This window comes from Martes martes (assembly GCF_963455335.1).
Source record: "Martes martes genome assembly, chromosome: 2".
Lineage (NCBI taxonomy): Eukaryota > Metazoa > Chordata > Mammalia > Carnivora > Mustelidae > Martes > Martes martes.
The window spans coordinates 140,843,933-140,858,476 of NC_137889.1; the positions used below are offsets into that span (position 1 = coordinate 140,843,933).

The 14,544-nt window shown below is 43.2% G+C and overlaps 1 protein-coding gene across 5 annotated transcripts in view; it reads left to right on the forward strand.

Moving 5' to 3' along the window:
- The window catches only part of GRK4 (G protein-coupled receptor kinase 4), a gene marked incomplete at its 5' end in the record, with an annotated part of 87,534 nt that overhangs the window by 21,063 nt on the left and 51,927 nt on the right, over positions 1-14,544 (forward strand). For 2 of the 5 annotated variants that reach the window (XM_080797069.1, XM_080797067.1), the window contains 2 exons: positions 5,112-5,208; positions 13,746-13,838. In XM_080797069.1, the coding sequence (XP_080653195.1) occupies positions 5,112-5,208; positions 13,746-13,838 (190 nt within the window). Of the gene's footprint in view, positions 1-5,107; positions 5,209-13,745; positions 13,839-14,544 lie in introns of all 5 variants that reach the window. The other 3 variants (XM_080797068.1, XM_080797066.1, XM_080797070.1) reach the window with 2 other exon arrangements.

Genomic DNA, 14,544 nt, shown 5'->3' on the forward strand with positions numbered 1-14,544 from the left:
TTCTTTGGAGAAATGTCTCTTCATTTCTTCTGCCTGTCTCTAATCAGATTATTTGTCTCTGGGACATTGAGTTTTAGAAGTTCTTTATATATGTTAGATACTAACTCTTTCTTGGGATGTGTCATTTGTAAATACCTTCTCCCAATCAGTCAGTTATCTTTTTGTTTTGTTTTGTTTTGTTGATTGGTACCTTCACTGTGCAGGAGCTTTTTATTCTAATAAAGTTCCAATACTTAATTTTTGCTTGCTTCTCTTGTCTCAGGAGAAATTATCTAGAAAAAAGTTGGTGCAGCTGATGTCAGAAAAATTACTGTCTGTGCTCTCTTCTGGGATTTTTGTGGTTTCAGGTCTCACAATTAGGTCCTTAATCCATTTTGAGTTTATTTTTGTGTGTGGTATAAGAAAGTGGTCCAGTTTTCCCAACACCATCTTTTCCCATTGCATATTCTTGCCTCCTTTGTTGAAGATTAATTGACCATATAATTGTGGGTTTATTTCTGGGTTTTCTGTTCTGTTCTGTTGATCTGTGTGTCTGTTTTTGTGGCAGTAACAATACTTTTTTGACTACTATAGCTTTGTAATGTATCTTAAAATCTGGAATTGTGATACCTCTAGGTTTGTTTTTCTTTTTCAAATTCACTTTGGCTATTCAAGGTCATTGTGGTTCCATTTAAATTTTAGGATTGTTTATTCTAGTTCTTTGAAAAATGCTGTTGGTATTTTGATAGGGATTGCATTAAATTGCTAGGGGTAGTATAGACATTTTAACAATACTCGTTTTTCAAATCCATGAGCATGTAATATCTTTCCATCTGTTTGCATCATCTTCAATTTCTTTCCTCAGTTTTTTTAACATTTTCAGAGTACAGACCTTTCGCCTCCCTGGTTGAGTTTATTCCTAAGTATTTTATTATTTTTGGCATAATTATAAATGGGATTATTTTCTTAATTTCCCATTCTGCTGCTTCATTATTGGTGTATAGAAATGCAATGGGTTTCTATACATTGATTTTGTATACTGCAACTTTAGTGAATTAGTTTATCAGTTCTGGTAGCTTTTTGGTGGAGTCTTTAGGGTTTTCTATATGTAGCATCATGTCATCTACAAATAGGAGTTTTACTTCTTCTTTACCAATATGGATGCCATTTATTCCTTTTCTTGTCTGATTGCTGTGGCTAGGACTTCCAGTATTATGTTGAATAAAAGTTGTGAGAGTGGACATCCCTGTTTTGTTCCTAACTGCTGAGAAAAAGCTCTGTTTTTCCCATTAGGGTTGATGTTAGATGTGAGTTTTTCACACATGGCTGTTATTATGTTGGGGTGTGTTCTCTCAAAACCTACTTTGTTGAGGGCTTTCATCATGAATGGACGTTGTACTTTGTCAGATGTTTTTTCTGTGTCTGTTGAAATGATCATATGGTTTTTATCCTTTCTCTTGTTGATATGATGTATCATATTGATTGATTTGCAAATATCGAACCACCATTGCAACACAGGAATAAACCCCACTTGATTGTGAATGATTGTGAATTTTTTTTTTCAGTGTATTGTTGGATTTGGTTTGCTAGTATTTTGTTGAGGATTTTTGCATCTGTGTTCATCAGAGATGTTGGCCTGTAGTTCTCTTTTTTTTTTTTTTTTGTGGTGTCTTTATCTGGTTTTGGTATCAGGGTAATACTGGCCTCATAGAATGAATTTGGAAGTTTGCCTTCCTTACCTAGTTTTTGGAATAGTTTGAAAGGAATAAGTATTAATTCTTCTTTAAATGTTTGGTAGAACTCAATTGTGAAACCATCTGGTCCTGGACTTTTGTTTGTTGGGAGGTTTTTTTTTTTTTCTTCTTTTAATGATTCAGTTTCTTTGCAGATAATTGATCTGTTCAGATTTTCTATTTCTTCCTCTTTCAGTTTCGGTAGTTTATATGTTTCTAGGAATTTATCCATTTCTTCTACATTGTCCAATTAGTTGACATATAGTTTTTCATAATATTCTCTTAGAATTGTTTGTACTTTGGTGGTGTTTGTTGGTATTTCTCCTCTCTATTTGTGATTCTATTTATTTGGATCCTTTATCTCTTTTTCCTTGATGAGTCTGGCTAGAGGCTAATCAACTTTATAGATTTTTTTTCCAAAGAACAAGCTCGTGGTTTCATTGATCTGTTCTATTGGTTTTTTAGTTTCTATATCGTTTCTTTCTGCTCTAATATTTATTATTTCCTTCTTTCTGTTGGTTTTAGGTTTTGTTTATTCTTTTTCCAACTCCTCTAGATATAAGGTTAGGTTATTTATTTGAAATTTTTCTTGCTTTTTGAAGTCGGCCTGTATTCCTATAAACTTCTCTCTTGCAGTTATTTTGCTGCATCCCAAAGGTTTTGAACCATTGTGTTTTCATTTACATTTGTTTCCATGTACTTTTTTATATCGTCTTTTATTTTCTGGTTGACCCATTCATTGTTTAGTAGCATGGTATTTAACCTCCTTGTATTTGTGGTCTTCCTAGATTTTTTTTGTAGTTGACTTTCAGTTTCATAGTGTTGTGTCAAGAAAAGATACACACACAGCATGACTTTGATCTTTTTAAATTTGTGAAGGTTTATTTTGTGACCTAACATGTGATCTTTTCTGGAGAATATTCCATGTGCACTTGAAAAGAATGTGTATTCTGCTCTCTGAGAATGGAATGTTCTGAATATATCTGTTAAATCCATCTGGTGCGATGTGTCATTCAAAGCCATTGTTTTCTTGTTGATTATCTGTTTCGATAATCTGTCCATTGAGGTAAGTGGGGGGTTAAAGTCCCCTAATATTATCTGTTATTATCGATTAGATCCTTTACATTTGTTATTAACTGTTTTATGTACTTGGGTGCTTACAGGTTGGATGCATAAATATTGACAATTCTTATATCCTCTTATACAATTGTCCCTTTAGTATTTATTATATAATGCCCTTCATTGTAGCTTATTATAGTCTTTGTTTTAAAGTCTATTTTGGGGACACCTGGATGGCTCGGTGGGTTAAAGCCTCTGCCTTTGGCTCAGGTCATGATCCCAGGATCCTGGGATCAAGCCCCGCATCGGGCTCTCTGCTCAGCGGGGAGCCTGCTTCCTCCTCTCTCTCTGCCTGCTTCTCTGCCTACTTGTGATCCCTGTTTGTCAAACAAATAAATAAAATCTTTAAAAAAAAAATAAAGTCTGTTTTGTCTGGGATAAGTATTGTTGCTCCGGCTTTCTCTTGACAAGCCTTTGCATGATAGCTGTTTCTCCGTCCCCTCACTTTCCCTGGCTGGTGTCTTTAGGTCTAAAATGGGTCCCTTGTAGGGAGCATATAGTTGGGTCTTCTTTTCTCATCCATTCTGTCACCCTGTGTTTTTTGACTGAAGCATTTAGTTCATTTACATTCGAAGTAACTATTGATAGATCTGTACTTAATGTCATTTTATTGCTTCTTTTTTGGTTGTTTCTGAAGATATTCTCTCATCCTTTCTTGTCTCTCTTTGATAGTTTGCTGGTTTTCCTTAGTGATATATTTGAATTTACTTCTCTTTACTCTTGGCATATTTATTAGTGATTTTTGATTAGTGGTTCCTATTAGGGTGCTACTTAACACCGTCATACAACAGTCTGTATTAAGTTCATGGTCGTGTAAGTTTGAACCCATTTTTTACTCCTTTCCTTCTCACATTTTGAGTTTATGATGTAATATTTACATCTTTTTATCTTGTGAGTTCCTTGACTATTTTTATAGAAGTATTCATTTTTACTGCTTTTGTGTTTCCTCCCTTCATACCATCCTTTTTGGTCTTTCCTTTCCACTGAAGTCACCTTTAATATTTCTGGCAGCGCTGGTTTAGTGATAAGCTCCTTTAGTTTTGTTTGCCTGGGTGAATCTTTATTTCTCCTTCTTTTTTATTTTTTAATAAGTATTTTATTTATTTATTTGAGAGAGAGGGCGCACAAGCAGGGCGTGGGGTGGGGAGGGGCAAAAGGAGAAGCAGGCTCCCCGCTGAGCAGGGAGCCTGACTCGGGGCTTGATCCCAGGACCCTGAGATCATGACCTGAGCCAAAGGCAGACATAGTAAAGATGGAAAAATGCCTCATTTCTGTTAGATCATTTAAATGACACCTATTAATGACTACAGTTATATCAGTATTATTCATTTTTAAAAATGAGTTTTCTATATTGTATATTTCTATCACTAGTTCAACTTTGATGAAAGTATTTCTTTGATTTGTAGAAAACCCAGTTTTGCTGTGCTAGCTTAGCTATACCACTGCCAGAAATCAGTCTAGAATGCATTTCTCATGCCTAATGACAAACTAAATGTGTAATTGAACATGATCTGGGTATCTTTTTCAATAACTCTGGACAATAGTTTTGTTATGTGTTTTCTTTCTCTGGAATTCTCTAGTTGAGGATTAAGAGAATGGGAAGCTGGTATGTAGGCACATAATTAGTGAGAATGTGAAGTGGTAGGGCCTTTTAGGAGGTCAGCTTTGCAATGAATATCAATGTTTTAAGAGACAGGTATCCTTTGAGCTAGTAATTCTACCTCCAAGAATCTGTCTTATAAAAACACCATGATACAAAGATATGCATAGCAGTGGTGTCTGCAGAGGAGGAAATGGGCAGCTAGAATGTGTCAGAAGGACAAATAAACACATCCTCTGGAAAACCATGCAGTCTTTAGGAAAATACAGTAGCTTTCTCTGTTGCAGCACATATTTACAAAACTACATATATATTTTTATCCCCTTTGTGTGATAAAAAATTGTGTATTTCCAAGGGTTTGTGCCCATGTGGATGTGTTTACTTTTTTTTTTTAAGGATTTTATTTATTTATTTGACAGACAGAGCTCACAAGTAGACAGAGAGACAGGCAGAGAAAGAGGGGGAAGCAGGCTCCCCGCCGAGCAGAGAGCCTGATGCAGGGCTTGATCCCAGGACCCTGAGATCACCACCAGAGCCGAGGGCAGAGGCCCAACCCACCAAGCCACCCAGGGGCCCTGTTGTACTTTTTTTTACAGTAAACATTCGGTTCTGTTTATAGCTGGTAAATTATGAAATCACTAACTATTATGCATTTGGTTTGTGCTGTATCAAAAAGGCAGCAGCCCCTTTACCAGAAATACCTGCCCGTGTTTTGAGAGAATGTCAGTTGAGACTGAAGCAGAACCCCGGCAAGGACGTCTTTGAGGAATGCACGAGGTAAGCAGCCCACGCCACCCCACACAGCCATGTGACTGACAGCAGGCGGGGGCTTACAGGGCCTCTTTCTGCATGACACCAGCTCTTACTACAGAACTTTCCCAGTTAACGCAGTCACTTTCACTGGAGAGATGCGCACGAGGGGTGACAATTACACAGATGGAAGGGACACACTGAAGTGGGTCACATCGTAAATGGGTCACATCGTGGAGACCCAGTGTTTGTGTGTAGCTTTGCGGGTCCCTGACCCTCCACTCGGCCTTCTGAAATGCGTGTGTCTGGGATGAAAAGATTCCCATAAAGTGTTGTTTTTTAAAGCCCTAGGCACTTGCATCTTTTCTCTAGATGTTTGCAATACAGACAGGAAAATTCTAAGTGAAAGCACTTTAACTAAATCTGGTTTCTGATGTACACAGGGAGAAAGAATGGTTTCTGGACTGATCTGGCCCAGAACACGGAGTCCTCTGTCCAGTCAGGCAGCATTTGGGTGTCATTTCTCCTAAGATCCATTCAACAGAGGCTGGTTGATGCCGGTTCACTGTCCAGTGCTGTGTCCATTTCCTGGGGCGGCCATCACAAAGTTCAACAAACTTTGGTGGCACAAAACAGTAGAAATGTATTCTCTGGGCTCTTGGGGGGCTCAGTCAGTTCAGGCCATGATCCCAGGGTCGTGGGATGGAGTCTTAGATTGGGCTTCTTGCTCAGCCGGGAGCCTGCTTCCCCCTCTGCCTCTTCCCCTCTCCTCCCTGCCACTCGTTCTCTCACTGTCTCTGTCTTGCTCTCAAATCAACAACCGAAATTTATTCTCACAGTTCTGGAAGCTGGTAGTCTGAAGTCAAGGTCTCTTGAGGACAGGATCTTTCCTTGTCCCTGCTTATCTCCCTAGTGTTTCTGGGCCTGCAGCTGCAGCATTTGAGTCTCTGCTGTCTTTGTCCCTGTGTTCTCTCCTCTTCTTAGAAGAGCACCAGTCCCATTGGATCAGGGCCAACCCCACTCCGGTATGACCTCATCTTAACTCATTGTATCTGCAAAGACCCTTATTCCAAGTAAGGCCAATATTCAGACACCAGGGTTAGGACTCAACATCTCTGTTTGAGAGAAGCATTTCAAGTCATAATAGTTTGCTTCTTTGGGTCGAGGTTATGCTAGAGAACAAAATAAAACTTTGTGGACTGAGTTTTCGTTCCTACAGGCCTTAAAATGGACTTGCAGAGCCTCCGCTTATTGTTATTTTTTCGGAAAATATTAAGCACCTATTTTGTGCTGTCATTGATCTAGTTTCCAGGAGTAAGATGATAAGCAAGAATGAGTTGGTTCTCTACTTCTAGGGAGCTTATACCCAAGTGGAATGACAGAGAAATCTGTGTCAGTTTCCTATTGGGGCCATAACAGATTGCCACAGACTTGATGGCCTAAGACAGCACACATCTATGTTCTTTCAGTTCTGGAGGTCAGAAGTCTGAAAGCAGTATCGCTGGGCAGAAATCAAGTTGTCCACAGGACCTTGCTCCATTGAGGATCTAGGGGAGAATCCAGTTTCTTGTGTTTTTTTCCGGCTCCTAGGAGTACGTTACTTGGCTCATGGCCCCTTACTCCACCTTCAGAAACAGCCATACAGTGTCCTCAACTTTCTCTCTGCTTCTGACTTTTGAAAGCCTTTTCTTACTCTATAACGTCCACATCTCCCTTGGCCTCCCTCTTACAGTGACATGTGATGGCATTTAGGGCCCACTCAGATAATCCAGGATCGTTTTCCCATCTCAGGCCCCTTAACTCAGTCATCTGCAAAATCTCTGTTGCCAGGAAGGGTGATAGGCTCCAGGGATGGAGATCTGGGTGTGTTTGGGTCATTGATTATTCAACCTACCGTAGGCGCTGAGTAATTTGCCAGGGAGGGAGCACTGAGGGCACGTCTCCTAACCTGGGGCCCCGAGAAGAGCCTTCACAGAGACCTTTCCCTGCAGGCTAAGGAGAAGGCCAGGGAGCACAGAGACCTGCAGGGGGAGGGGCTGGTCGAGGATTGCTGCTGCTTCACCCCAAGAGGGCCAGGAAGAGGGTCCTCATGGTTCCCTCTCCCTGGTCCTTATTCCCAGGTGCCCTTTCTGTCACTTGGCAAGTGTTCACACAGGAGTCTTCACATGACCTTCTGGAGGTCAACCCTCGTTTGACAGAAGAGGAACGGAGGCCCAGGGAGCCAGGGAGAGCAATTAGAGTGAGACCCATTTCACTGCGGCAGTTGTTCAGGTGATGGTGGCCTGGCCTGCCTGGTGACAGTCATCATGGAGACAGATGAATGGATTTCAGAGAAATCCGTGAGGCTGCTGGGCTAGGGAGGACAATACAGTTTCTTTTGGACACATTTGAATTTGAGTTCTTTTCTGGACATCAAGCAAAACTGAGACGTCAGCAGCTACAACTGGGGTGTTCCTGGAGAGGAACAGGAGGCAGTATTTGGGGTCATAGCCCCCGTGCAGATGTGACCAAGGCCATGGGGGTGGAGGCAAGACCTGGGCGCATGCACAGAGTGGGGATTGAAGAGAGGAGTGCACTGAGAGCAGATAGGCACAGCCCCCCTTCTTCTCCCCCTCTGCATCCCTCTGCTCCTACTGCCTGGTTCTGTCCCCTCCCTCCAGTACAGGGCCCCAAGCTGGAACTGCACTGGAGGAGGGAGGGGACAGATGCCAGACAGAGTGACAGTGGCACAAGAGGTCACATCCCTGTTCTGAAGAGGCCAAGGGTGGGGTCCAGCAGGGACAGGGATAGGGTGGGAGGCTTCGGGAGAACAGAGGTGTTTGTAGTAGCTGCAGTGCATGGGGAGAGAGACCCATTCAGGGACCAAGAGCAGGAATTGCATTTTGACTCATACGCTAGTACTTTTAAAGCTCTTTCCTGTTTATATTTAATGCCCAAGGAGGTCTTAAGCACATGGTCTGATCTTGATGTTTCAGGACACTAGGACACAGACATTTGAATTCATTCATTCATTCAACAAATAATCCTGAGGGCCCGTTATGTGCTAAGCACTGTCCTAAGAGCTTGGGATGATGGGCAAACACTACAGACAATTCCTGTCTTCATGCAGCTCACTTGAGGCAGGGAATGGCTCACCTGGCCTGTGCACCGGGAGTGTCTGGAGCTAGCTATAGCATGGGCGAGATGCTCATTCCCTTAGTGAGGATGTCAAATGACCAGCTCCATACGCCCTAGATAAACGGTTTTGACTTCTGTCTTTCTACTGGGCAGTTGTGTGGTATTAGACTAGAGCCCTCCTCTCTGGCCAGCAGCAGCCTCCTTCTCTGAAAATGGCCAAGATGGGCTGTTCTCTGAGGCTGGTAATCTCCAGTCAACTTTTACTGGCTCTTGTTGGGTATTTCCATGAGTGGAATATTAGGGTTTGTGCCGTGGGCCTCCTTTGTGAGAAGGCGTTGCTTGTTTGACCGCTTATCTGGTAGAGCAGACAGGCATGGCCTTGGGTCTCTGATGACTGTAGTCCTGGGATTTCGTAGTGAGAAGTAAATATATTAACTATACTGGACTTATAGTTAAAAAAATGATGATAAAAAATAAAAGAATCAAAATTCTCCTTGGCTTCACATGAGCCATTTGCTAAACTGGAGGGGCCAATCTTTGAGTGCATGCATGCCTTTGCTCTTCTGAGTCCTCTCCCTGGTATGCACACGTCCTGAGCTCCTTCCTGTACCTGTGCGGTGAGAGACCCCACGGTAACAATGGACAGGGAGGCTTAGGAATGCGTTGCTCCTCCTAGTGATCCAGGAAGTGGGCGTTACCGTTATCCTTATTCGGCAGCTTGGGGGATGGAGGGCAGAGAGGTTTGGTAACCTGCCCCAGGCCTTTCAGCCCTTGGGAGGCAGACTGCTTGAGGACAGAGCAGCCTACACCCACCCACGGATGCATTCCCTGAGAAGGGCGTCACCAACCTGGTTTGCATGCCGCTTTTGCGAAGATCCCACTTTTTGGTTCCATTTTCATTTTGCAGAAACTGCTAGAAAAAATCTAAGAATTCCTAAGTAGTCACTTCAGATGCTGTGTTTTTGCCCTCTCGGATGTTTTGTGTTAGTTTGTAGACACGGGAAAGAGCGTCAGATCCCGTAGGCCCTCGTGGTGGCGTCTCCTAGGGGTGGCACCTGTGTGGGGCACATCCACAGTGTGGGCGTAGGCCTGTCTGGCTCCAGCACCTCAGCTTCTCCCCTCCTGTGCACAACAGTTGGCGTTGGCAACTGGAAGAACGTGGTTGTGGTCGGTCACTCTGTGCTGCCCAGAATATTCCTTTGTGATTTAGAATTACCAAAGAACTGCATCTTGTTTCAGAGGTGTGTGTCTCCCTGGTGTACAGATCAGCAGCTGTGGAGTGGAGGGTATGTCCCCTGTGCTCTTGAGACAGGGTGCCAGCAGCCAGGCCGCCCCTGTGCCACATCTCAGGTCATCGTCAGTCATTTCCATGTGGCTGTGCCTCTTTGTAGGCAGTGTGCGACAATACTGCCCCGTCCATGTTTCCTGAGGATGACGGGAGTAGGGCAGAGCCTCAGTGAAGCCATCCTGGGCTGAGGGTCTGGCCCAACCCCTGGAAGACACCCTAGAGACAGGAGCAGGATGGAAGGGGATAGCCACAGGCTGGAGACAGTCCCCTGTGCTGACATACTCACAGGCAGCAGAGCAGGACCTCCTCCAGGAGCAGCTTCACTGGGGCAAGGCAGGCCATCTGTTATTGGCCTTTTCAAGGTCACCGCCAGAAGCACATTGTTTCAGTCTGTCTGGCTGCTATACCAGATACCACAGACAGGGAGGCATCTGTCTCCCATAGCCCTGCAGGCTGGAAGCCCGTGGCCAGGGCACCAGCGTGGTCCAGCTCTGGGGAGGCCCCTCTTCAGCATTCTGTGGCCTCACGTGGCAGGAGGGGCTGGGGAGCTCTCTGGGGTCTCTTTCATAAGAGCCCAAATCCAAATCCATTCAGGGAGGCTCCACCTTCCAAATACCATCACCCTAGGGTTTAGGTTTCAACCTAGGACTTCTGGGGGGACACACACTCAGTCCGCAGCACACATCATTGTGACTCTCCATTCTGAAAGCCAGGCACCCACGTGCCAGGGAATACACACATCTCATTTTCACCTGTGGAAAGTACACACTGTGAGTAACAAAGACCAATGTCTGCAGGCCCTTGAGGTTGTGTGGGGAAAGTCACGCTGCTTAGAGGGCTGGCCAGGCCGCAGGGCAGAAGGGTCCCTTCCCGCCCCTAGGTCTGGGCTGCATGTCCGCACACGGCTCCCTGTGCTGTCGCTGGGATCCAGCTTTCTAGTGTGGACGACATTTCACTTCCTAGCACTTGCCAGCTGGTTTCCTAATTTCTCTTTTTACCTCTAGCCTTAGGGTTCTTCACTGATACATCTGTTCACCAATTCTGTTCGTATTTTTAACCCTCTGGTTAGGCACTTCTCCAATTCCATCCTGTTGTTCAAGAACGGGGTGGTATACACGACCGTGTCAGACTGCCCACAGGTCTGGCTCCTGCTCTGTGTATCCACTTCAAGATAGGGACTTAAAAGTCACTCATATTTAAATAAGTTTTAGTTCTCAGTCCTCAGTCTGTTTTGATTAGCTCACCTGATGGCGGTTTATTCCTTACATTCTTACTCAGTGCCTGTCACTGGCCAGCTGCTGTGCCAGACTCTGGCTAATAGGGACCTTAGCACAATCCGGTGCAGGAACGAGGACTTACAGAGTTCCCTGCTGTTCTGGCTCATTTCTGTATTGTAAACCTTCCTTGCCCCGAAAGCCTTGTTCCTCACTTTGGATTCCAGAGTACTGATGCCGCATAATGAGCATAAATGTTTCCTTTAGACTCCCTGCTGTTTTCTGGAAGAAGCTGTAGTGAGAGGCAGCACAGCTGCCTTAGTGGGGAGCCCCAGGATGGGGCTCAGCACTGTCTGCTTGTCCCTTTCTCCCTCTCAAACAAACAAATAAGTAAATAAAATCTTTTTTAAAAAGGTGTGTGCAGGGGCGCCTGGGTGGCTCAGTGTGTTAAAGCCTCTGCCCTCGGCTCAGGTCGTGGTCCCAGGGTCCTGGGATCAAGCCCCACGTTGGGCTCTCTGCTCAGTGGGGAGCCTGCTTCCCCCTCTCTCTTTGCCTGCCTCTCTGCCTACTTGTGATCTCCGTCTGTCAAATAAATAAATAAATAATCTTTAAAAAAAAAAGTTGTGTTCAGTAGGTTTATTTCTTGGACTAGACCAGTGGGGCAGAGTCTGTTGTTTTTGAGATGAGGAGTATTAGGAAGTGAAACTGAGAAGCACTGGTAAGTAGTCATCAACTTATTAATTTATACAGACTGACATAGACAATTATATTAGAATAAGTTGATATGGTGTGCTCCTTCTTGTGGAAATGCGCAAACGCCTCTGCAAGGATGATTTAACCAAGCCGACAGTATCAGAATCCTTGCCCTGGTCCATAAAGTCTTGGAGTTGGGCTGCTCACGTGCTCAGGAGGGAAAGGTGTTCCTAAAGGCAGGGAGCAGGCCCTCCCTCTCGCTCCATTGCGACAGGAGGAGGTGGTCAAGGGAGCGTACAGAACACTGCTCAGGTCTCTGGGTGTACGTAGCAGCCGTGTCAGACCTTCTGATGTCTGGACACCTTCCGATGTCTATTACACTCTTAAAAATGATTGAGGACCCAAGGAGCTTTTGTGTATGTGGCTTACATTTTTTTAAAAAAGATTTTATTTTTGGGGGGCACCTGGGTGGCTCAGTGGGTTAAAGCCTCTGTCTTCGGCTCAGGTCATGATCCCAGGGTCCTGGGATCGAGCCCCACATCGGGCTTTCTGCTCGGCAGGGAGCCTGCTTCTCTTCCCCTCTCTCTCTGCCTGCCTCTCTGCCTACTTGTGATCTCTGTCTGTCAAATAAATAAATAAAATCTTAAAAAAAAATTTATTTTTTACCTGATAGATCACAAGCAGGCTGAGTCAGGCAGCTAGAGAAAGGGGGAAGCAGGCTCCCTGCTGAGCAGAGAGCCCGATGCGGGGCTCGATCCCAGGACCCTGAGACCAGGACCTGAGCCAAAGGCAGAGACTTAACCCACTGAGCCACCCAGGCAACCCTGTGGCTTACATTTTTAAAAAGAAAACACAGACCTTCCACTAGCCATCAGAGCAATGATGTCACATGTCTTGTGCTTCTGGAAAACCCCTCTGTGAAAACGAGGTTTTTGGTTTTTAAAGGCACATGATGTCTTAGCATGATTACAAATATAGTTACGTTGTTAACCCCCCCAAATCCATAGGGATCCTTAGAACATATTTTGAGGATCACTGTGCTATAATATTAGTTAGTCCAAGAATTTTTGAATAACCTCCTTTAACAAAATAAAGTAAAATTAAGTGGCTTGCTAAGAATTCTAACAATCAGTAAAAATGCTGGAATTATTCCCAAGCCTCTTGCATTACTGGTCTAGTAGCAGCTCCCCATGAAAACTATGATCTTTTCCCATTTGGGTTTTTGTCCATGCTTGGGAGATCCTTTTCTTCTTCCTCATCTGGGTGACTTCTACTTCAACTCAGACACCACCTTCACCAGAGTGTCCCGAGTATATCCTCTCCCAGGGAAGGTGTTCTGGGCACGCCAGGCACTGAGCCACCCAGGCGCCCCTAATGAACTGTTTTAAATAATAGACTACATTCTGTCCCTTACCTACTCTACAAATAAGAATTTTACTACTTCTGTAATAGATATAAAATAATATTTGTATATGATATAATAATATTAACAATATCAAATTGTATACATTTTGTAATAATATAAAATTATATAAATTTCTAAATAAAACTTTAGGAGCATGGCTAATTGTTAAAATTTCTTCTGGAAATATATAGCATAAAATAGTTCATTGGAGGGTGCCTGGGTGGCTCAATGGGTTAAAGCCTCTGCCTTCGGCTCAGGTCATGATCTCAGGGTCTTGGGATCGAGCCCCACATGGGGCTCTCTGCTCGGTGGAGAGCCTGCTTCCCTTCTCTGCCTGCCTCTCTGTTTACTTGTGATTGCTTGCTCGCTTTCTGTCAAATAGATAAAATCTTTTAAAAAAATAATAAAAACATAGTTCATTGGGTGCTTTAGTTTCAATGTTAAAAAAAGGTTCTGTCACATATAAACATTTTCTACAATATGACTATTATAATCATTTAGATACTCATTCTAATCTTACATACCAAATGTTTACCAACCCTACTGAAACACAGTTGTTTGGATGCATGTGTGCACACACACACACACACCCCTTGAATACATATATGTAAAAAGAAACGTTGACTTTGGGAGGGTAAACAATTTCATTTCTTTTGAATTCTTGCCTTCATATTTTTACTGATAACATCAGAAATGAGTGTGGAATTCTATAATTGCAAAATTTGATGTATTTAATTATGTAAAATGATTAACTTCCCATACCCAATGTTGATGAATATGCTGAAACACAGTTGTTTTCATATTGTAATGCAATAAATGTATATAATTATGTAAAATCTTTTTCTAGAATTGTCCATAACTACTTAAGTGGAGAACCATTTGAAGCATACCAAGAAAGCTCATATTTTTCTCGATTTCTACAGTGGAAGTGCCTGGAAAGGTATGTTCTGATTTAAAATTCAACAGAAATAAGTAGTAACTTCTCACAATATATACTGATTAATGTATACTTTTCCATCTCTCAAGATAATATTGGAAATCTTGGGCTGGATATTGTATTGTACAGAAATTATTGATATGTGTTATGTAATTTCTTCTGATTTAGTTGACTCTGTTCTCTCCTTTTAAAATGACAGTCAGCCCTATGGACACAGTAGTTAGAAAATAAAACATATCCTAGATTCACAGAAATAGAACCTAAGGTGCACTGGTTCGGTCTTGTAGGACTAGCCGCATAGACTCAGTCAAGGGACTTGACCTTCGTGAGCATCAGGTCCTTGAAAACAGAGGTAATTCTAGAGCCGCCTACGAAGGGCATGCTCAGTCAGTGTGGTTGTGAAAATGGTTATTGATTGGTTAGATTTCCAGCTCTGTTTCATTCATGTTTCTTTTGAGACGTTGAGTATCAACGCCTCGGTTGAGGTTCTTTTCCCACAGGGCACTGCACTGTAGATTTGTCGCTTTCCTCCGAGGCTCTCCGATAGGCCCGATACATACCATGTCGTGATGGGGACTAGCTGCTGACCTTCCTTCAACTAGTCAGGGTAATCGGACCGTTCTAGATCTATCTTCAGTGTTTTCAGTCAATCTTCAATGTTAGCATTTGCTTATTTCTCTCTCTCTCTCTTTTTTTTTAAAGATTTTAT